The sequence below is a fragment of the Pleurodeles waltl genome, chromosome 4_2 (genome assembly GCF_031143425.1).
Source record: "Pleurodeles waltl isolate 20211129_DDA chromosome 4_2, aPleWal1.hap1.20221129, whole genome shotgun sequence".
Classification (NCBI taxonomy): Eukaryota; Metazoa; Chordata; class Amphibia; order Caudata; family Salamandridae; genus Pleurodeles; species Pleurodeles waltl.
In genome coordinates, this window is record NC_090443.1 from 37879139 (window position 1) to 37901163 (window position 22025).

Sequence of the window (22025 nt, forward strand, 5' to 3'; positions counted from 1 at the left end):
GAGGGCCTAGAGGAACAGGAATATAAGAGGGGTGTAAACAGGAGGCTCCTGTGAACTCATGGAATCACCACCCCCTTCCTGACACTTAACTCAGGCTTCAGTGACTCATGTATAGGAGTCCTTTCTCCAAGCCACGCTATGTTTGTGAACCATTCCTGTGGTGACCTGGTCTGTGGCCTCCAGCTGCAGACCCACTAGAGCCGGGCATTCCACGTGTGCCTGATGGAACTTCTCTCAAGATAACACACCAGTATCAAACAAACTCTGCAGCACTGGTAGAGACCCAGACTATAATACACAGTTCATCTCTGTGCCACCTCCTCTCTGTTTGTAATGAGTGATGTGTACCACAGGTGGTGTTTCTCAAATTCTCCCTGGTCTGCTCTACACTACCCTGCTTTGGGCCTTCCATGATTTGAGTAGTCACAACTGCCTCTTGAGACTGTCATGGAGCATGTACACTAATAAGCACAGCTGAGGTAGTTTGGACCATGTATGTATTTACCCCTGGGACTGGCTTGGGCACAATGAGAGTATTAAGCAAAAGGAATTTAGCATTCTTCTTCGCTCTAACCACTATGTAGTCCATGGGCAACTTTATGAAGATCTCCACCTCAACTCTGGCAAGCAGATGCTTTAAAGTCATCTCCACTGACTACTACAACAATTCCACTGAAACCAGGGAGTAGCTCTTGGATTGGGATTGCGATATTTACTCTCAATCACAGTCCTGTATGTCTCAGGCCAGGAACCTTCCTCCCATTATTACCCATCTTACTGGCAAACCACATGCTGTCTGGGTGTACATGCATGACAGCATTTGAATCTCACTCTCAAATGTCCACAGAGGCAGGGCAAATGATGCTGGGTCTCCATTGGTGCCTGTACTCAGATGTGGCAAGCTGCCTATCAGGAGTGCATCTGGTTCTGAATCCTTAATGGTGGATTGAATCCCTCTTGTCACAACTTTCCTTGTGGCCCTTAAAGCAAGTCACAACCCTGGTGCAGAGAAAACCTCCGTCCCTTCCTTTTCCATGAGGTTCTGATTAGGCATTAAGGTCTCCTCAGGATTGTGGCTAGTCCTTCCTTCTAGTTTGGAGCCATTCTGATGGAGCTCTTTTCCATCCTGGACTAGGAACCAAGTTGACAAGTTGGCTTGCACTTATTAGCCAACACAGCCGGCTTCTTTGGTTGCCCTTTTGTTGTGTTAGACAGCACTCCCCTCTGAGTCAGTCAGCTGCTGTTGACTGATTGAGTGACTGGTAATTTTTTGCTTCCATTCCACTGAATCATTCCAATCACCTAATATACATCATGCGCTCTTAGTTTCACTGAGGTGTAGGAGGCCTAGTAGGACACAAAACTAAGGTCGACATGAGAATGAACGGCAATAATCACAGTAGTGAAAGATCAAATAGTGATAGTAATTAAAACTCAATTTAATTAAAATCAGTAATGCCACCCAGCTACCAAGACAGATGAGATTTGATTGATTTATTAACAATCTCTCTGCTCACTGTGTTTATAGGTAAAATGTCTTTCTCACTCCGGATGGGCGAGTGTACTTGTGAATAAAGCCAAACGCTGAAGTGTTTTATACTGTAGTAAACTGGATGCAAAACTGTAACAATTACAGTTCCTAAACTCATTATCCGAACTATGAAAACTTCATTCTAATAATTTATTTTAGGAATTTACAAACTATTCATAAAAATGTACCAGCTGCTAATGGCTGACAAAGCGAACCCCCATCTCCTCGTGAAAAAAGGAATCTGATGCACGTGCGTCAATCACAACATAAAGCTAGATGGAGTAAAGAAATCTGACGCATCTCTCAAAGAGTGTTTCTACTGAAGAACTGAATGCTGACATATTGATCAGAATAATAATTTCCATGCAAAGTACCTTCTTATTAACTGGGATACCTTTCCTCTAAAATGTTCCCACTTTATGGATACTTAAATGAATGTTTTCTGTATTTTAGACCAGCAACTGAAGAGTAAAGATATTTTCATTTATGGTTTGTTTAATAGACTCCTTGATATTCTACTAAGGCAAATTGATCTCAAGCTTATTAATGGTGTATTGATCACTTTTGCAAGGCGTTTTGTTCTCTCTTTTTGTGATGAAATATTAACACATAATAATGAATTCTTGCCAATAGTTTGTTAACCCCCTTTTTCATCCACCGTCACCATTCTCTTTCAGGAAGTGGCAAAAACAATTAACAAGTTACAGTCTAATACTCTTTTGTGGCACTCTGATACTCCAGTTGTGCACAGAAATGTTTTATGCTTAAACTATTTACATATAAATTGTGAATGTAATATGATCACACAGGTGCGTCCCCAGCCTCACCTGACTGATTCCTACTCTGGCTGCCACTGCTGCTTGTTTTCTTCTGTCAAGAGAGAAGAATATGTTATTTGGGTACTCATCTGCATGCAATACATTTATGAGGGGGGGGGGGTCCACAACAATGCCCTCTTTATGACTACAAGCTGTACCTCTCCCTGGCAACCAGCTCAAAAACCCACACTTGATTTACGGTCCATGTGTAGGTCTACTTCTACACCTGGGGAACACTCAGTAAGCCAATGGTGGAGCAGACACTGCAGAGGACTCAAAGGAGAAGACCGTACCTTCTTGATTGTTGAGGACCCAGAATCTGTGAAATGAAAAGAAGCAGCATGTTACACTGGAGCAATGTACTAGCCTTAGCAGCATTGCTGAGGCCTGTATCATAATAAACTATAATAACTTAAGCAGAAGACAGAAGCTTATACCACAGCAAAGTACTAACCTCCGAAGGATGTGAAGGATGCAGTGATCTTCCACAACAAAGTCCTAACTTCAGCAAGAGACAGAAGTTACTACCTCTATAACTAAATATTTACCTCAGCAGAAGTGAGCGGTCCAAACCACAAAACCTAAACATATACCTTAGGTGGATATTCACCGGGACTACTGGCTCTAAATTGTGGAAATTAGTTCAGTTTACCTCTGATTTGGCTGATCCACAAGAGGATCAAAACTTAGCGCCAAGTGCAGACCTTTAGCACTTGACTCTCAAGAGTTGCTAGACGATCAGTACAATGGCTTATTAAGGGAGGTGCTGTGATGTTACAGAGTCCATTTTCCACTTCCATTTATTTATTTGTTGTCAGCCTATCCGGCCATAACAATAACACACAATAAATACCAATCAGTCATACTCGGTAAAAAGTTGCATTAAATAAAACGTCTCAATAAAAAAACTGTACTTGAATTTTTGGTTTAACATGTGCCAAAATGTACCCAATTTACCCTGCATTATCATAAAACGTGATCTATAACCACAATTTACATAACACTCTTAACTTATTCTAGAAAAACATTATAAATCTAAAATTTAGATATCTTATTATGGCACTGATCATTTGGGACCTTACGGTGCCAGCCATCAGTTTAATAGTGACCCAGGACCTGGCCCCGTTTTACAGCAACCTGCACCGGTTTCCCAAGCTAATAATAGCTATGGGACAACACAAGCAATTATACTTGTGCCAGCTGTAGGTGCATTGATAGACGTAACTTCCATGCTTCCAGTATGTAAGTTGAGACCTTTGTCACAATATGTTTCTCGTCTGATCGCATACATAACACTTCCGCCTCTTTGCACTTCCTAACTCCGTATGATCTAAAAAGTGGACGTAAATACAATTTGCGGAGTTTGAGCGTGAAGTGACATAATAAAAGGAAGTGGGATAGTGTTTCTTGGCCACCATGAAGACATGGACAACATTCTAATCTACCCAGAGGGACGGGTTGCCATCTACTGGTCACCGCTATCACTGGTAGTGTTGCCCATACGAAATTTAAAATAGAGAGCCCTTTTTTCTTCCGGATAAATACTGTCTATGAAAAAAGCTGGTTTGAGCTCTTGATTAAACAAAATGTAACGCTTAAATAAAGGGCTAAGTGTCTCACACATGCTCTGAGTCTTTTGGTCCCAGTATGCCTTTTTTATGACAGATAAACTAGGCCTTCTGATTTTTCCTGGATGGAGCCAGAGGTCTTCCTGGCCGATAGCAGCCAGGATGGTTGAGATGTGTTTGAACCAGGGCAATTTCCGATGACTTTGTAGCTTCATGATGTCTATAAGTACATCTCTATACGGTTTGAGTTCCTCTTTTGCCCAAATACGGATCCAGTATCTTATTGGAGCCAATGCAATGTAGTCCTCAACCTTTCTCATTTGTAGATCAATTCTTATTGCATTCATTGGTGTGGCATTGCCTAAACAGAGTAATCGGCGTAAAAATGTATTCTCGGTTACTTGTATTGATGGAGTCTTTCTAAATCCCCAGATCTCTGCGCCATATAGTGCTGCGGCCCTTGCTTTTGTTTTATATGCAAGCAGTGCAGAACTCTCAGAATGGTTGCCTGTAGCTTTTGCGAATCTGAGTACCGCTCCAGCTTGTTGGACCAAGGAGTTGTTACTTTTATAAATTTGCGGTTTCCATGTCAGTTTTTCGTCCAGTCTGCAGCCCAGGTAGTCATAAGTAGCCACTCGGGCCAAATGCTTGTAGTTTACCCTAAAAGTCGATTGCATCATCTGTTTTTGGTTAAGAATCATAAACTTTGTTTTCCCCTCATTGATTACCATACTCCTTGAGGTGCAAAATGATTCAAAACCCCTAAGTAGTCGATGCATTGCTATCTCCGTTCTTGCCAGTAATACAGCGTCATCAGCAAAAAGCAAGATAGGTATACTTTCATTGGCTAGTTTTGGCACATCCAGATTTAATTTCCTCAGGTCTTGACTTACTTCATTTATGTAGCAATTGAATAAGGTTGGGGCCAAAACGCAGACTTGTTTTACGCCTCGCTGGATTGGAATTTCTGCTGTATAATCATTTCTCGTACTATATCTGACGCTGGCAGTATTTCTTGTATGCAGTAGAATTACCAGCCTTAAAATTTTTCCCTGTATACCCATTTCCTACAATAACTGTATCTCACTGAGTAACTCTTAACAAATCAATGTCCCGCTAGAGCTACATCTTGAATAAAAAAAAGTACCTTATTCTACTCAAGACATAAAACTACAGAAATGAATGTTCTGCTATTTAGGAAACATACTAACAACTATGGGAAACAGACAGATAATGCTTCACGGTGTTTACAGTGATTCCGCTGCTGTCTATGGCACACATATGGTTGTCTGATGGAATATTGTGGTCAAAAATATGTCAAACAAATATTGCAAACACAGATATTGACTTTAAATACTTAACATGCAAAGTCAAAAATCCCAACAGTAAAACACACAGGACCATATTTTCATCCAAAATGAATAAATCTATAGCATTTTAACTATCATGGACTATAATAGCTTTAAAACATACATTAACTTAAAAATAATATTACATTAAACAGCGTATGCTTATAATGTAAAAATATATAACACATATATTACAAACAAAACAAAAATATCAACAATAAAAATACAAACGACTACATTTTCATCAAAATGGATAAGTATATAAAATGTTAACTATTATGCACTATAATAGCTTTTTCAAAAATATAACAAAAAACAATTTCACAATAAACAACATATACTTATAATGTAAACATATATCACAAACAAATAAAAATATACACTTCAGAATAATTGCAAATAAACTAAACATAGGGGGTCATTCTGACCCTCGCGGGCGGCGGGAGCCGCCCGCCTGGAGCCGCCCGCCTGGAGGGAGCCGCCATATGGCCGCTCCGCGGTCGAAAGACCGCGGAGGCCATTCTGGCTTTCCCGCTGGGCTGGCGGGCGACCGCCAGTAGGCCGCCCGCCAGCCCAGCGGGAAACCCCTCCCCACGAGGAAGCCGGCTCCGAATGGAGCCGGCGGAGTGGGTATGTGCGACAGGTGCAGTGGCACCCGTCGCGTATTTCAGTGTCTGCAAAGCAGACACTGAAATACAAAGTGGGGCCCTCTTACGGGGGCCCCTGCAGTGCCCATGCCATTGGCATGGGCACTGCAGGGGCCCCCAGGGGCCCCACAACACCCCATACTGCCATCCTGTTCCTGGCGGGCGACCCGCCAGGAACAGGATGGCGGTATGGGGTGTCAGAATCCCCATGGCGGCGCAGCAAGCTGCGCCGCCATGGAGGATTCTGCAGGACATCGGAAAACCGGCGGGAGACCGCCGGTTTTCCTGTTCTGACCGTGGCTGAACCGCCGCGGTCAGAATGTCCTGAGGAGCACCGCCAGCCTGTTGGCGGTGCTCCCGCATCCCCGGCCCCGGCGGTCCTTGACCGCCGGGGTCGGAATGACCCCCATAATAAGCTACTAATAAAAATTAACAATAATATCAAACAATAGATATAGAAAAACAGAAGTACAATAATATAAAAATAAATTAACAAAAATGAATAAAACATAGTAAACACTTATATTAAACTAACTTTTAAAATTAAAACACAAAATATAATTAAAACAGCATTAAAAAGTCAAATAAAACAATTTGACTTGGAGAGGTAAAATTCACTACTCCCACTACAAACTGAGCAGCAGTAGAGTAACTGTTGAATTTTGAAGGGCTCGCATTTACTATTCATACTTCAATCTGAGCAACAGTAGAGAGAGTGTTGCACATTAGAGGGGTCAACTCCCATGTAACTATATTTTTAGAAAATGTTATTAAATAATTGACAATTTTTACCTTCTATATTATGTCCCACAATATTTTTGACATCACAATATTTGTGAACCCAGATATATTTACAGGATATTATGGTGGAATTCCACAGAAGTTACAGCCTGTCCTTGAGCACTCATGTGACAATTCTGCTTTTATCGTTGCCAGAGAGGTCAAACAGCACAATCGTATGTACAAATCACAAGATTCAAGCTGCTACAAGCCAACAAGGAACCATTTAATTTGATGGCTGTGTGAAAAACTCAGATCAAAGGGGGGGGTGCCACTGCTGCAGCCACAGTTTATTTGCCCATCCAGCTTTGCCTTCTTTTAGGCGTCTCTGTGGTCTCAAAGGGCAGTCACTGTCGGGCTGGAAACAGTTGTAGTCCCAAAAGCAGCAGTCAAAGGCTCATATAAAATTCCTCCACCCAAAGGAGACGAAGGCCCATCCAGGTGTAATTTGAAAAGAGAAGCAGTTCAGCAAGCAGGTGAGGTGAGGTGGGCGGTCACAACTGTAGTCCTTTCAGCCTTCTTGTGTGATTTGGGGGCAGAGGGGCTACAAGAGAGACTTGTAGAATCAAGGGTGCGTGCCACAGCAGCAGGGCTCCCCACTTTGGGTATAAGCACCATCAGTTTGCAGCAGCAACATTGCTGAACTCTTCCAGGTCCGACGAGGATGAGGGCAAGTATGTGGATGAGATGAGGTCTGAAATGAACTTGAAGCCCAAGTGGAGGTAGAAAGGAACACTCACTCATCAAGCAGGAGCACACGGATTCACCACAGGCCTGTGTTGCACTGAGAGCCCTCTGGGCTCCAACATGCAGGTATCACTTATTAAACTCGGCCAGTACTTTCCATGGCCAGCCTTTCTTCTTCCACTCAGCTGGGCTAGGGTCTCATTTAGGCAGTACCCTTGTGCAGAAACACCTCCAGTGCTTCTCTTTCAGGGACGCAAGGTGATGTCCAGTCAGCTGGCTTGGAAGTTGTCTGTCAGAGACACCAGCCCTGAAGCATAGATGTTTCTCAAACACCCAGCAGGGGCGATGCCTGGGTACCAGTCCGTGAGATTTTCCAGAACACTGACTTAGGGTCTTAGGCTCTTGCCTACTCTGTTTCCAGAGTTTGTAGATTCTATGTGTGCAGTTCTGGGACTGGTTTCTGGTGGTTCTGTTCCTTTTGCGTATTCATTGTTATTACAGTATTCAGACAGTCTTTGTCTTTGAATGTCAGCAGGAAGTAGGGCCAGAACTGGAATTTTCTGTCTCAAAGAAACCCAAAACACAGGCACAAATAAGGGAGAAGATATTTAGGGTTCTCCGCATACATGCATGATAGTTGTTTTTGTGCTGAGGCCAAAAAAGAGTCAGAACACCTGACACTGGCTCCTTTAGACACTCAAGGTAGGAATACACACTCTCAGAACCATTCAGAGGTCATTCTCATCCCAAAAGATGATGCTCCCAGATCGGAGTACCTGGTGCCTTCCCAAACACATTCCTGGGTTAGTGAAATTTGGTTGTCAGACTGACAAAGCATCCGGAAAGTCATTCTGAATTCCTTTGCCATAGCATTGCATTGCTCTTCACTGTGAAGACCCCTCCATGTAACTAGACCACTGGTATAGCCAATGAGGGGTTTGTGGTATGTCTGGGCCACAAACTTGGTGCCTAACAAATAAGGTCTGAATATCCTAACAACCCATTCTATGGCAAAGCACTTTCTTTCAATGGCAGGCCAGTTTTGTTTCCATGAATAAGTCTGTGATCGACAAAGGTAACTAGATGTTCCTTTCCTTGTCATTCAGTTGGGAAAAAACTGCCCCAATTACCAGGTCAGAAATGTCCATTTGTGGAATAAAAGTCTGTCTGCAGTCAGGGTCCTTCAAGACAGAAGCACTGCTTACTGTCGACTTCAGATCTGTGAAAGCCTTTTGTCATTCCTCAGGTCAAATCACATTATGGGGCTGATTTATGGAGGTCAGGGCGACCATAAGGGGACACAAAAGTGCTGTAAACAGCAAGTAGGACCTAAAACAGCTCACACCTGGGTCTGTGTGTTAGGGACCTCCCAATCACCAATGCAGATACTTTGGCTTCAAACAGGCCCATCCTCCCACTCCCCACCTGATGAACAAGAGAGACTGAAGAAAACATGTGGCACCTCATATCCTTGATGGTCAGTTTGGCCCCTGTATCTGCACTAACACCTGTTCCAGGGCTCTAGGTGGTCTTTTTGTGAATTATTGTAAACAGCAATGTTGTCGAGACAGGCTGCACAGAAGTCTTCCAACCCTGACAACACGTGGTTAACTGGGCAATGAAAAGTCACAGGCACATTCACTAGCCCAGAAGGCATAGCAGTGAATTGACAAGGCCTTCCAGGGTGAAAAATGCAGACTTCTCCATGGCACCAAATGCCAGAGCAATCTGCCACTGGTCAGATCAGAGTGCTCCCAAGCTTACCAGCTTGCAGGATCACATGCTCATCAGTCTTTGTCACAATGGTTCAAACACCTTGGCCACCTTGGTTTTGAGGAGCACTTGGACCATATCTGACAACCTGTGAGTGTTGCTCTTCATGAGGAACCAGGTTGCACTGTCTCTGTCATGGACATAGGAGGATGTCAACACTGGGATCAATGAGAAGAGCTAGAAAACCCTTTCCAAAACTTCTCACGTCTTCACAACCCTTCTTTCTGCGCAGGAGTCAGATCTCAGCAACGTTAACCTCATTAGTACATCCATCCTCTTCATTGTTGAGCTGCAGGTAGGGAGTGGGGGGTGAGGAAGGAAGTGTCCTTTGCCATTCATTGCCAACATGTTCATGCTATACCCTCTGTGGAGGTCTGACTTCATCCAGCTCACATGGACCATCCTCCTTGGTTTTGTTGCCCCTACCTGTCTCAACTAAAAGGGACACTAGAGATCTGATGGACTACTTTGCAGGGGCCATTCCATTTGTCTTTTTAAGCTCAGGGTGGCGGTGGAGGTCAAGCAGGTTTCAAATGAAACAACCGTGTTGATGCCCACCCTCTCAAACAACACATTTTCCACTGGTAGAAGTACCATAGTCTTACCTCTAGACTTTGAGTTGGGGAGGTTCTACAGAATCACTCTATATTAGGGTAGATACCTGACCAATAAAACAGAAGGTACAGCATGTCCTCTGCCTTTTTCCATGCCCAAGTGTCTAGCTAAAGCAACATTGTGGACAGGGGTCAGCAGGAATTTTCTGTGCATCTGAAGAGTCACAAGCCTCCTGCTGGCACATGGCTCAGAGTTCAAAGACTCGCTGTCCATGAGTTTGTCCTACCAGGCCAAGCTATGTGTGCGAACCATTCATGTGATGTGGTGTCTTCTTTGGCTTCCTTAATGGGCCTACTAGAATAGGGAAGTTGACTTGTAACCAAAGGAACAACTTCTGGAACAGTCCTCCAGCAGTTAACCAGCTTGAAGCTCTAGTAGCTACCTAGAGCTCAATAAACAGCCCAGCTTTGGGGCCTTATTCTCCTCTCCATAATGGACTGGGACAATAGACACCACAGTTGGTGTCTTCTCAGAGCCTCTCCTGTTCTGCTCTACACTACCCTATCCTACCCTACACTACCACGGTCCTTCCATCGCTCAAGTAGTCACATCCTTCTCCTTACGCTGAGGTGCAGCCTGTGCCCTGATAGGCACAGATCATGTGGTCTAGACCATATAAGCCTACGTCCCTGGAGCTAACCCAGACGTGATTAGATCGCTAACCTAAGGCACCCAGCTTCTCTCTCACCACTAGGTGATTCTTGGCCAGCTTGTTGTTGAACACTACCTCAACCATGGCAAGACTTCTTTGAGCCATTCACGCTGACAGCTAGGCATAAGCTGCTTGAACCATGGGAAATCTTCTTGTTTTTGAGATATAACCTCTCAACCATAGTTTGGATGGCACCAGTATTACTCACCTGACTTACCACGTGGCATTTGTGTATATGTGCTTGAGAGCATTTGAGTCTTACTCCCAGTTGTCCATAACAATTATGTTAAGTGCCACCAGGTACTCACTGGTGCAAGTCCTCACATGTAGCATGCTACCTATCACGGGCACAGCTGGTACAGGATGCTTAGTGCTATCCTTCTTGTCATGCCCTTGCTTGTGGCCATTAAAACAAGTCACCACCCTGAGTGTAGAGGAAACCTCCTTCCCTCCCCTTTACTTGTGCTTCTGGTTAAGTACCAACTTTTCCTCAGGCTTCTGTCCTAGTATTCCATACTGCTTTGGAGACCTTCTGAAGGGAGTTCTTATCCACCTTAGACCAAGAACCAAGATCCTCTGGCTAATACTTGTCAACCAAGACAGAACAAAATTCTGGATCTCCTTCTGTCATGTTATACAGTGCAGTAGAGCACTCCCCTCCAAGTAGCTCAGCCACCATCAACTGATTAAGAGACCGGCATCTTTTTGTTTCCATCCCATTGACCCAATCAATGAAATTACACAATACATCATGGATCAAGTTCTCAAATGGAACTCCATTGCCTTCTTGTTCAATAGGACTCTCTGAAGGTACTGTGTTGGCTTCAGCCCATGCAGTCTGGTAAGGCCTCATACATGTGCTCCCAGTTCTAGTTTGTCACCCTCGGGAATTCTTCTTTTGACCTCAGACTACGATGACGCTCAACCCTTCACCATTAAGTGCGAACTCATAACTCATACTTCCAAAATATCTGAGCCTGGCAAGTACATGTGTATAAGATCCTTAGGAACTTTGGTTGGGAGTCTTTGTGTTTAGATGGGGAATCACCTTTCCCTGACCTTTTGCTCTGTTGCAAACCTATGCCTCCTTTTTTTCAAGGGCTATTTTCTCTGTCTCTAATTACGTAACTTGCTTTCTCCTGTCTTTCCTTTTCCCATTACTTTTCCAGCTTTTCAGCTTTTTTCTCACTTTCTGTTTTTTCTCTTACATATTTTTCTCTTTCTGACACCCAATCGTCCTGGGTTTCTCTTGGCCCCGCCTCATTTACAGGCGTGTTAATTTCAACATCTCCTTCTGAAACGATACAGCCTTTTCTTTTCCACAGACTTCGTCTTTCTGAATGCCCAGCTGCAAAAGCTGCAAAATCAAAGTCTCATTTAGACTTAACCCACCAAAGGAAACGATCCCTGGAACTGTTGACAGCAGAGCACTCAACATCAGGGGATTGTCAGGGGGAAGGTCTGAAAAATAATCTAGCGATTACACTAGGGGGTGTTATGGGCTTTAATTTGTCCACTCTTTTGCCATGCATGCAACAAGTGCTCTACAGGGACTGGAGATTCTCTGCCTACCTATCATTGGCACATACTTCTGTTGCAAGATCACACAGGAGCTTCTCAAGGTCATACCAGGACTTGGATTCACTTCCACTAAGGTCTCTCCTCGCAAGCCTTTGGTTAAGCAGCATACAGTTGGCTGAACACATTTTATTAAAAAACAGTGGCAAAGCAAATGTCTTTTATTGTATAGTATTGTATGGCCTGTCATTGTATAGTATTTTATGGCCTGTCATGATATGGTATAGGATGGTATGTTGCAGTGTGGTATGGTATGGTGTAGGATGGTATGGTATGGCCTGTAATAGTATAGTATGATATGGTTTGTCACTGTATAGTATGGTATAGTATGGCCCGTCATATAATATGGCATGGCATGGTATGTGATGGTATGGTATGGCTTGTCATTGTACACTATTGTATGGTATTTTCTGGTATGGTATGGAATGTCATTGTAAGTATGGTATGGCCTGTTATTCTATGATATGAGGTGGTATAGCCTGTCATTGTATAGTGAAGTATGGTATGGCCACCATAGTACAGTCTGATATGGTTTGGTATGGTGAGGTATGGTATGGTATGGTACAGCATGGTATGGACTGCCATTGGACAGTATGGTATAGTGTGGATAGTATGGTATGGTGTGTCAGTGTATGGTATGGTATGGCCTGTCGTAAAGTATGGAGTGTCCTGTCATTAAACAGAATGGTATGGTGTGAGCTGTCATTGTACATTATATTATGGTATGACCTGTCATTGTATAGTATAGTATGGTCAGTCATTGTATAGTATGATATGTTTTGACAATGGGATGGTCTGTCATTGTGAGTATGGTATGGCTTGCCATTATACAATATGGTATGTTATGATATGATTTAACATGTCATAGTATAATAAAGTATAGTATGGTATGGCCGGTCATTGCATAGAATGGCACGGCATGTTATGCTCTGTCATTGTATAGTATGGTATGGCCTTTCATAGTACATAATAGTATGGCATGGTCTGTCATTATATAATGTGGTATGGAAAGTTTGTGATTGTATAGTATATTTGGTCTGCCATGGTAAAGTATGGCATGGCCTGTCATCGAATAGCATTGTGTGACCTTCCATTGTATAGTACGGTATGGTCTGTCATTGCATAGTATGATACAGTCTAATATAGTGTGGTAGGTAAGATATTGCCTGGCATGTCATCGTATGGTATGGCATGGTGTGGTATGGCATGATTATTCATTGAATAGTTTAGCATGGTATTGCCTGTTACTGCATAGTATGGTATGGTATGGTATTGTTTCGCATGTAATTGTATAGTATGGTATGTTATTATGGCATGGACTGTCAATCTATCCTATGGTATGGTCTGTCATTGCATGGTATCGTCTGTCATTGTATAGTATGGTATGGAACGGTATAGCGTGTCATTCTATAGTATAGTATGGTGTGATATCCTATGACCCATCATTGTATGGTATATTATGCTATGGTGTGTCTCTGAATAGTATGGTATGGCCTGTCATTGTATAGAATGGTATGGAAAGTTCTGTCATGAATAGTATAGAAATGTATGGTATGGCTTGCCATTGTATGGTACAGTATGGCCTGTCATTGTATAGTAACAATATGGTATGATAGAGCTCGATATAGTAGATATGCTATGGCCTGTCACTGTATGGAATGGTATGGTAGGGTGTGGTATGTTATAGGATGGTATGACCTCTAAATCTATACTTTGCTAGAGTATTGCCTTGCATGGTATAGTATTGTATGGCCTGTCATTGCATAGAATGGCATGGTATGTTATGTGGTCACTGTATAGTATGTTATGGTATGGCCTGTCATAGTATATGATAGTATGGCATGGTCTGCCATTATATATTGTGAGATGGTATGGCTTGTCATTGTATAGTATATTTGGTCTGCCATGGTAATGTATGGCATGACCTGTCATCGAATAGCACTGTATGACTTGTCATTGTATAGTACATTATGGTCTGTCATTGCATGGTATGATACAGTATAATATAGTGTAGTATGATAAGATATTGCCTGGTATGTCATCGTATGGTGTGGTATGGTATGATTATTAATTGTAAAGTTTAGTATGATATGGCTTGTTACTGTATAGTATGATATGGTATGGTATTGTTTCACAAGTGATTGTATAGTATGGTATGTTATTAAGGCATGGACTGTCAATCTATCCTATGGTATAGTCTGTCATTGTATAGTATGGTATGGAACAGTATAGCGTGTCATTCTATAGTATAGTATGGTGTGATATCCTATGACCCATCATTGTATGGTATACTATGCTATATTGTGTCTCTGTATAGTATGGTATGGCCTGTCATTGTATAGAATGGTATGGAAAGTTCTGTCATGAATAGTATAGAAAGGTATGGCTTGCCATTGTATGGTACGGTATGGCCTGTCATTGTACAGTAATGATATGGTATGATAGAGCTTGATATAGTATATATGCTACGGTCTGTCACTGTATGGAATGGTACGGTATGGTTGGTATGTTATAGTATGGTATGACCTGTAAATCTAGTTTGTTAGAATATTGCCTTGTATTGTATAGTATGAAATGGTGTGGTGTGGCACGGTTTCAACTGGGATTGTATATATGGTCTGTCATTGTATGTACGCAGTAGCATGGTATGATATGGCATGTCACTGTACAGTATGGTATGCTATGGCCTGTCATTGTATAGTATGGTTTGGTGTGGTAAGGTATTGCTTGCATTGTATAATATGATATAGTATAGGTATAGTATGGTATGGTATTGCTTGGTATGCTAAGGCCTGCCAATGATTAGTATGCTATTGTGTGGTATTTTATGCCCTGCCATTGAATAGTTTAGTGTAGTATTGTATGCTCTGTCATTGCATAGTATGATATGGTTTAGCCTGGTATGGTATAGTCTGTCCTGTCATGCATAGTATGGTATGATATGGCCTGTCGTATAGAATGGCATGTCATGATATAATATAGCATTGTAAAATCTGTCATTAAATATTATTGGATGGTATGGTATTGCTTGTCATTGTATAGTATGGTATGAACTCTCAATGTATAGTATGGTTTGTCATTGTATAGTATGGTATGCTATGGTCTGTCATTGTATTGCATAGTATGGCCTCTCATTGTATGGTATGGCATAGTATGATATGTATCCTATGGTCTGTGATTGTGTGGTATGGTATGGCCTGGTATTGTATAGTACGGTACAGTATGCCCTGACATTGTATAGTATAGTATGGCCAGTCAGTGCATAGTATGGTGTGGCCTATCATTGTGTAGTATGGCATGATATGCTATGGCCTGTCATATCGTATGGTATGGTCTGCCATTGTATAGTGTAGTAAGGTTTGACTATGGTACAGCCAGTGATTGTATAATATTGTATGGTATATGATATATTATAGTATGGCTTGTGATTATATGCTACAGTATGGTAAGATATGACCTGTCAATGCAGAGAATAGTATGGTATGGTATGGTATGGCTTGTCATTGTACAGTATAGTATGGTCTGTTACTGCATAGCATAGTATGTTTTGCCTGTTATTCTTTAGTATGGTATAGCCTTTCATTGTACAATAAAGTGTGGTATAGTATGACCTCTCATTGTACAGTATTGTATGGTCTGTAAGTATATAGTATGGTATGACCTATCATTGCACAGTATGGTAATGTATGGTATGTCCTGCAATTGTATATCATGGTATGGTTTGTTATGGGGTGGTATGTCAACGTATAGTATGGTATAGCCTGTCATTGTATAGTTTGGTATGGTATGGCCTGTCATTATGAAGTATAGTATGGTAAAGTATGGTATCGCCTGGTATGGTATGTCATTGTATAGTGGAGTTTGGTATGCCCTATTTTTGTATAATTAGGGCTCCCTGTTTCATGGTATTTATCTTTTTGACGTTTCTGTCTATATTCATCCATATTTATTGTTTGCTAATCTTGCCTGTATTTATACATATTTATATTGGGTTTTGTGAAAAAATGAAGGTGAAACTAGCATATTTTTACATTTATTTAACCCATAACTATGCACTCATGCTTAAACACCTGAGATGTTTCAATGATATAAAAACCCACAAATGATCTTTTTTTCAACCCCCATGACTGTCAATCCGCACAGATATTTGCTTGGCAGCCATAACTGACAACATTTAGAATCACTCAAAAAACAACCCAACTACCGTTTTAATCCACATTTAAAAATAAATACAGACAGAAAAATAAATTATTTTCTGTCTGCATTTATCTGAAAAAAATCAGTAAAAACGGAAAGCAGGGAGCATTATATATAATATGGTATGGTATGCTACGGCCTCTCATTGTATAGTAGGGTTTGGTGTGGTATGACTTGTCTTTGTATGGTATAGCCTGTCACTGCATAGAATGGTATGGCCTGTCATTGTATAGTATAGTATGGAATGGTATGGTATGGGTTGTCATTGCATAATATGGAATGGTATGGTATGATATTGTATGACATGTCATTGTATTCTATGGTCCGTTAGTGTATAGTGTGGTAAGATTTGACTATAGTATTTCCTGTCATTCTATAGTACAATATGGTATTGTGTGGTATGGCCTGTCACTGTATAGTATGATACGAGAAGGCCTGTTATTGAATAGTATGGTATGGTATGGTACAGCCTGTCATGGTATGGTGTAAGGAATTTCCTCTTTTTGCATGATCACCCCCAACATTTTGGACTGATGCTGCTGGCTTGTCAACTCTGAGTGCACGGAGGCCTGCTCTCTACTGCCAGTTCAATTGGTATAAGTTAACTTACTTATAGGTCCCTAGTATATGGTACTAGAGGTACACAGGGCCCTTCAATTTAAAGTATCCCCATTGACTGCAGCACTTATTGTGCCACCATAAGTATAACAAAGTTAAACATTTCTTCCAGCCTGCCACTGCAGACTAGTAGAAAAGTGGTAAACTGCTAACTCGACTTCCCTATTTCAACTAATTACAAAGTCATTCAGACCTCCCTCATCAATATATATATATATAAGTTACCCCAAAGGTAAGCCTATTGAGTTCTAAGGTATGGGAGTGTATTTTAAAAAAGTAGGACATATGTTTTTATATATCCCAACAGTGAAAACCCCCAATTGTTTTTACTGTGGAAAGGCAAGTAGTCCCTTTGGCAAGTACAGAGTTACACACTGAAAACTCAGCTGTGCTAACTTCTGAATTGGACTACTAATGCAGGTACATCAAGTTATCAAAAGAATCATTACATTAAACCTAGCTTGACACCCAAGTCGAATTTAATGTAACCTTTAAGTAAAAGGCAACTTAAGAAAGTTGCCACTCTGTTGCCCAAGTTTTCCAGTGGTCATTTGTAGATGCTGGCCACAAGATAGCTTCTGCCCTCCTGAGGAGAAGTGTAAACAACTCCCAGAAAAGGAAACAATAAAGACCTGTTGTTGGAAGAGGTGTTACCTCTCCCTGACAGAAAGCCACACATGGTGTGAGCCCAAAAGGCTAACTTCAAGGGGGAAGCTGCCCTCGAAGGGCAAATGGTGGCCATACACAAGAGGGGCTGCTCTTTTGTTCTGGTAGTCAGGTTGGTGTCAGAGACAGAGAGGGGGAAATAGTTGTCAACCCATTTTTTCTGTGGGCATTTACTCCTCAAGCAGCCACAACTCTAGGGTGGGATATCAAGCTTACCTTGCAAAGAAGGATTCTGCCATCTTGGGAGTGGGAAGGATAATGCTCTCTGGGATAGCGAGATGCCACGCATTGCAGGAAGTCATCATCAGGTGGGAGGGGACCTGGTAACCCAGTGGCTAATATTCACTGCATCCCTCAAGGGTAAGTTATGAGCATAAAAGTGGCACTCCTGGCACCCAGATCTCAGAGCCCGTCTGTGCTGGAGAGAGGACCAAAGGACTGGCAAAGAGAGGTGGTACCAAAGACTGGACTGCACCTACTGCTCCTGGGTTAGCAAAGAAAGGACAGAGGCTGTGGTGCCCTGCTTGAGGAAAAGTCATCTCAAAGCCCCAGACAGAAGAGGTGAACTTCAAAAGTCAATTGGCTGGCGTCCTGTTAGAACACCAGGACCAGAAAAGCTAAAAAAAAAAAAAAAAACACCCTGGCAAAGTTGGTAGCCACAACTGCTTGTTTGCAGCTATCTACTGAAGTGCAGCCTGGGAGATCGAACCTTGATGCTCAAAAGTTGCACCCAGATCTGCCGGAGCAGGAGGGCCGCCAAAGTGCACTCTGGTCATCCAAGATGGATATTAGACCCAGTTAAAGGGAACCACAGTAGACCAGTGGCATCTGTTTTTTGGATGGACTGCAACTGGACTTCAAGGGACATCAAATTACGTTGCCAAAGCCACCCCACCATGTTCTTGGACAAAGGGGTGGTCCGAGGAACACAACATTGACAGGATCAGCAACAACAGCATCCTCAGCATCTTCAACATCCTGTATCCCTTGCATCAGGACCACTCCATTGATGTCTATGGCAGTTTATCCACAGAGTGGCTCGGGGATCCTGGGGACACAGGGGCAAGTACTAGCGGCTCTTCCGCCACAGCCTCTTCGAGGACTCAGAATCATGACGCGGGGCAGCTGGAGGGCTTTGATCAATTACGGGATGCCTTCCGGTAGAGTTTGAGCATTTTACAGAATGCACCCCGCCAGGAGGATGTTCTAACCGAAGAGCCTGGTGACAAGGTCGCCCCAGAATTCAACCCTAATTTGGGGGGGGGGGATACTGATGATGAGGGCTCATCGGATGAGGGGTGCGATTTGGGTAGGCCCTGGCAACTGAACTCAACTGCCTTAGGTTCTTTTAAAGGGGAACAAACAGGCACTGTCATGTTTGACCCAGAAGACATATATCACCCAACGTCTTCAGAGTGGGTCCTGGAGCAGAAAGTGTCCGAATATGTGGCGAGTAAAATTTGTCACCCTTTGGATGAAGAGGTGTGTGCCCACTTGCGAATGGACTGCCCTAGGCCAGCCCTAGAAAGCAAGGTGACGGCCACTACCAACATCGGCCCTAAGCTATGTAAAACGATTTCCAAGTATATGAAAGGTCTTAAAAAAGTGATTGATCGCTCCTGGAGCACATGGCAGAATAAGCTCCTGGTTCTCTCGAGCACCTGTTTAAAATAACAGAACTAGCTGAACAATCCAAGCAGTCAGGTTCCTCCTGCCTACAGATACTGTGGCGGGTTGGGCACAGTGGGCGGTCTGTCTTCTAGGAAACGCCAACTATGCCCTCTCTGCGGAGAGAAGACAATCTCTTTTGATAAAAATCGACCCCAAGCTGGGTGAACTTTCATCATTGGAAGCAGGGTGAATAGCGTAAGGCAACCTCTTCAGGGAACCCTTCGTGAAGAAGCTTGGGAAGTCTGTGTCCACCTTCTCAGCGCTGGACAAGGCACAATCATCCATCAAAAAATGTTTCCCAAGGAAGGTTTTTTATGGGGCTGGAAGAGGTAGGGGTTGCTCCCCCGGGGGCCCTCTCCAATCAGGCCCCTCCAGAGAACAGGCCCACCGAAACAAAGGGTGGAATGATGGCCGACAGGGCACTTTCTTCCCCAACCGGGGAGGTGCGAGGGGAAGACCCAGCCGTGCTGCCAAGGGAGGAGCTAATGCTCCAGGAGGCATTAATGGTAAGCAGTACCCTTTTTTCCCCTCTAAGATTGGTAGAGAGACTGAGGCTGTTCACCAACAAATGGGCCCAGATCACCTCAGACCTTTGGGTGCTGGAGACGGTCTATGGTTTTTACATACAGTTCTACAGGACTCCAGTTAAAACTGCAAGACCACAACCAATATGTTTTTCCTTACAGGAGTCAGATTTGATTGACAAAGATGTCCAGGATCTGCCCCCCAAGGAAGCCATCACCCAGATGACTTCTTCCGAGCGGTTTCTTGAGCAACCTTTTCCTAGTGGAAAAAAAGGACAAGCTATTCTGACCGGAGATAAACCTAAAAGCAGGCCTGCAGACACAGTTTGCATGGGCTCCCAAGAGTGGCATAATACATGCAGCAGCCCAGGGTGCACTCCTGGTGTACCAATGCCCTGGGTTCCTAAGTATCATATACAAAAGACTTACAGGGGAACACCAGTATGCCAATTGTGGGGTGTAAAGGATACCAAGACAACCAAATTTGGAGGAGACAGCACAATCACTTGGGTCCTGGTTAGCAAGATCCCAGTGAAAACAGTCTAAGCACACTGAAAACAGGTAAAAAGTGGGGGTAACCATGCCAGAAATAAGGACTTTCCAACAGATGGATTATTACAGAGGCAGGTAACAGCATTTGCCTTTTTGGTGCACACTCTACCAGAGGGGCCATGGTTTCTAAGGCGGTCCAGCTAGGTGGCAGACTACAAGATATTATGAATGTGGCCGACTTAATAGATTTGGAACTTTCCTTTTAATCAGAAGCCACCTTTACAAGATTCTATTTCGAACCTATTCATGAAGCCACATCACTGCATGTGAGTAAGCTTTGAACATGGATAATCCTCGCCTCCAGTCCTGACATAGAATGACAAATCTCCTAGCTAACGTAAAGGAAAGTTTCAATTCTATTAAGGATAAGGAGGTGAGGATTATCCCACCCTATGCATTTAGCATTATGACCCTTCTCTGTTTTCTCTGATCAACACAAGGACTAAGACATTTAGGGTGAGGATTAATGAAGAAGTACTGTATAATTACAGGTAATATTATTCCTTAAACTACTTGTTTGAGCAATGATGTTTCTGAGATGATTAAATGTAATTTCTAAATAACAAGTGAGGTCTCTATTTTGGTCTCTGGCACTTGCAATGATTTGCTAGGATTTTATCAGGTAATGTTTGAGGCTGTTTAACATTTGGTTTGTATTCTAGGATCTGAATCTAAAACGGATTGAGGCTGCTTGAACTTAACTTCCTAAAGTGAAGAAGAGGAAGGACTGAAGCTGACACGCATTTATATGGACTTTCGGACAGGGTTACTATTGGTTTATGGTTATCAAGGGAATGTTCTAGAACTCATGGGATATGTAGTGTTTTACAGTGTTTTTTTACTTGAACTTTGAACTTGCTGTGTTAATAACAGTGACAAAAGGACTGCTTAATCCTTGCCTCCATGTCCTTAATAGAATTGGAACTTTCCTTTACATTAGCTAGGACATTTCTCATTCCCCTTTCAGATTAAATGCAATTTGTCACCCACCAGGTGACAATAAAGCCTTCATTGAAGAATACCTGGACCTTGAAAACAACCAATCTACATAAAATGGCGAAGTGATCTTTCTGTGAGACTTTAATCTTCACTGGGGCATCATAGAAGACTCTGCAATTAACCTGTTCACCTTCTTTCTTTCTGGAAATTAATACTCAACTTAACAATCTCCAGAAAAGACCTGCTCGCAGCGAATAAAACCATATCAGTCGGATGGTCTGATCATTTCTTTATTTCTTTCTCATTGCAACTCTCTCATTTATGACCATAGGAGAAACGAAAAGAGCGATTACCCAAGAACATAGCTGACATCAGCATACTTAGCAACACAGCACAGAAGGTATTACCTCCCATCAGCCTTGTCACAAATGTCAATGACTCGACTGCCCACATTCTTGATCGTCAGTCCGATCTGCTTGGTGAGACAGCTCCACTTCAAATCAAAAAGAAAGGACCTAAACCATCAGCCCTGTGGTTCAACAGGGTCGTATATGAGAAAACAAATTTGAGAATATTAGAGAAGAAATGAACACAGCGTACTCCACACTAACCTCACTTGTCCGAAACTCAAGATCACTATAAAAAGACATATGTTTTGTGAGAAATCAAGTCACTTTAGGTCCCTTCTTGCCTTGACAAGAACCAACCAACAACTCTTCCATCTGGTCAAAATCACTAACAACCCCTCCACATCCATCAAATCTGATGACCCACCAATGAAAGCAAATTAATTTGTACAGTTCATTGACTCCAAAGTAAAATTGCTTCCATGCCAAGATGACTGGTATACTCCTCTCATG

At 42.6% G+C, this 22025-nt stretch overlaps 1 protein-coding gene and 1 long non-coding RNA gene across 2 annotated transcripts in view; one reads left to right on the forward strand and one right to left on the reverse strand.

Moving 5' to 3' along the window:
- LOC138292134 (uncharacterized) overlaps positions 1 to 21014 on the forward strand; it is a 221768-nt gene extending 200754 nt beyond the window's left edge. Inside the window, exon 3 of the long non-coding RNA XR_011202595.1 lies at positions 20889 to 21014. This is a non-coding gene — a long non-coding RNA (uncharacterized lncRNA). The remainder of the gene's footprint in view (positions 1 to 20888) is intronic.
- Positions 1 to 22025, reverse strand: part of VAV1 (vav guanine nucleotide exchange factor 1) — a 409433-nt gene that overhangs the window by 72242 nt on the left and 315166 nt on the right. Inside the window, exons 18-19 of the mRNA XM_069230534.1 lie at positions 2643 to 2668; positions 2359 to 2401 (exon numbers count right to left, since the gene is read on the reverse strand). Coding sequence (XP_069086635.1) covers positions 2359 to 2401; positions 2643 to 2668 — 69 coding nt within the window. The remainder of the gene's footprint in view (positions 1 to 2358; positions 2402 to 2642; positions 2669 to 22025) is intronic.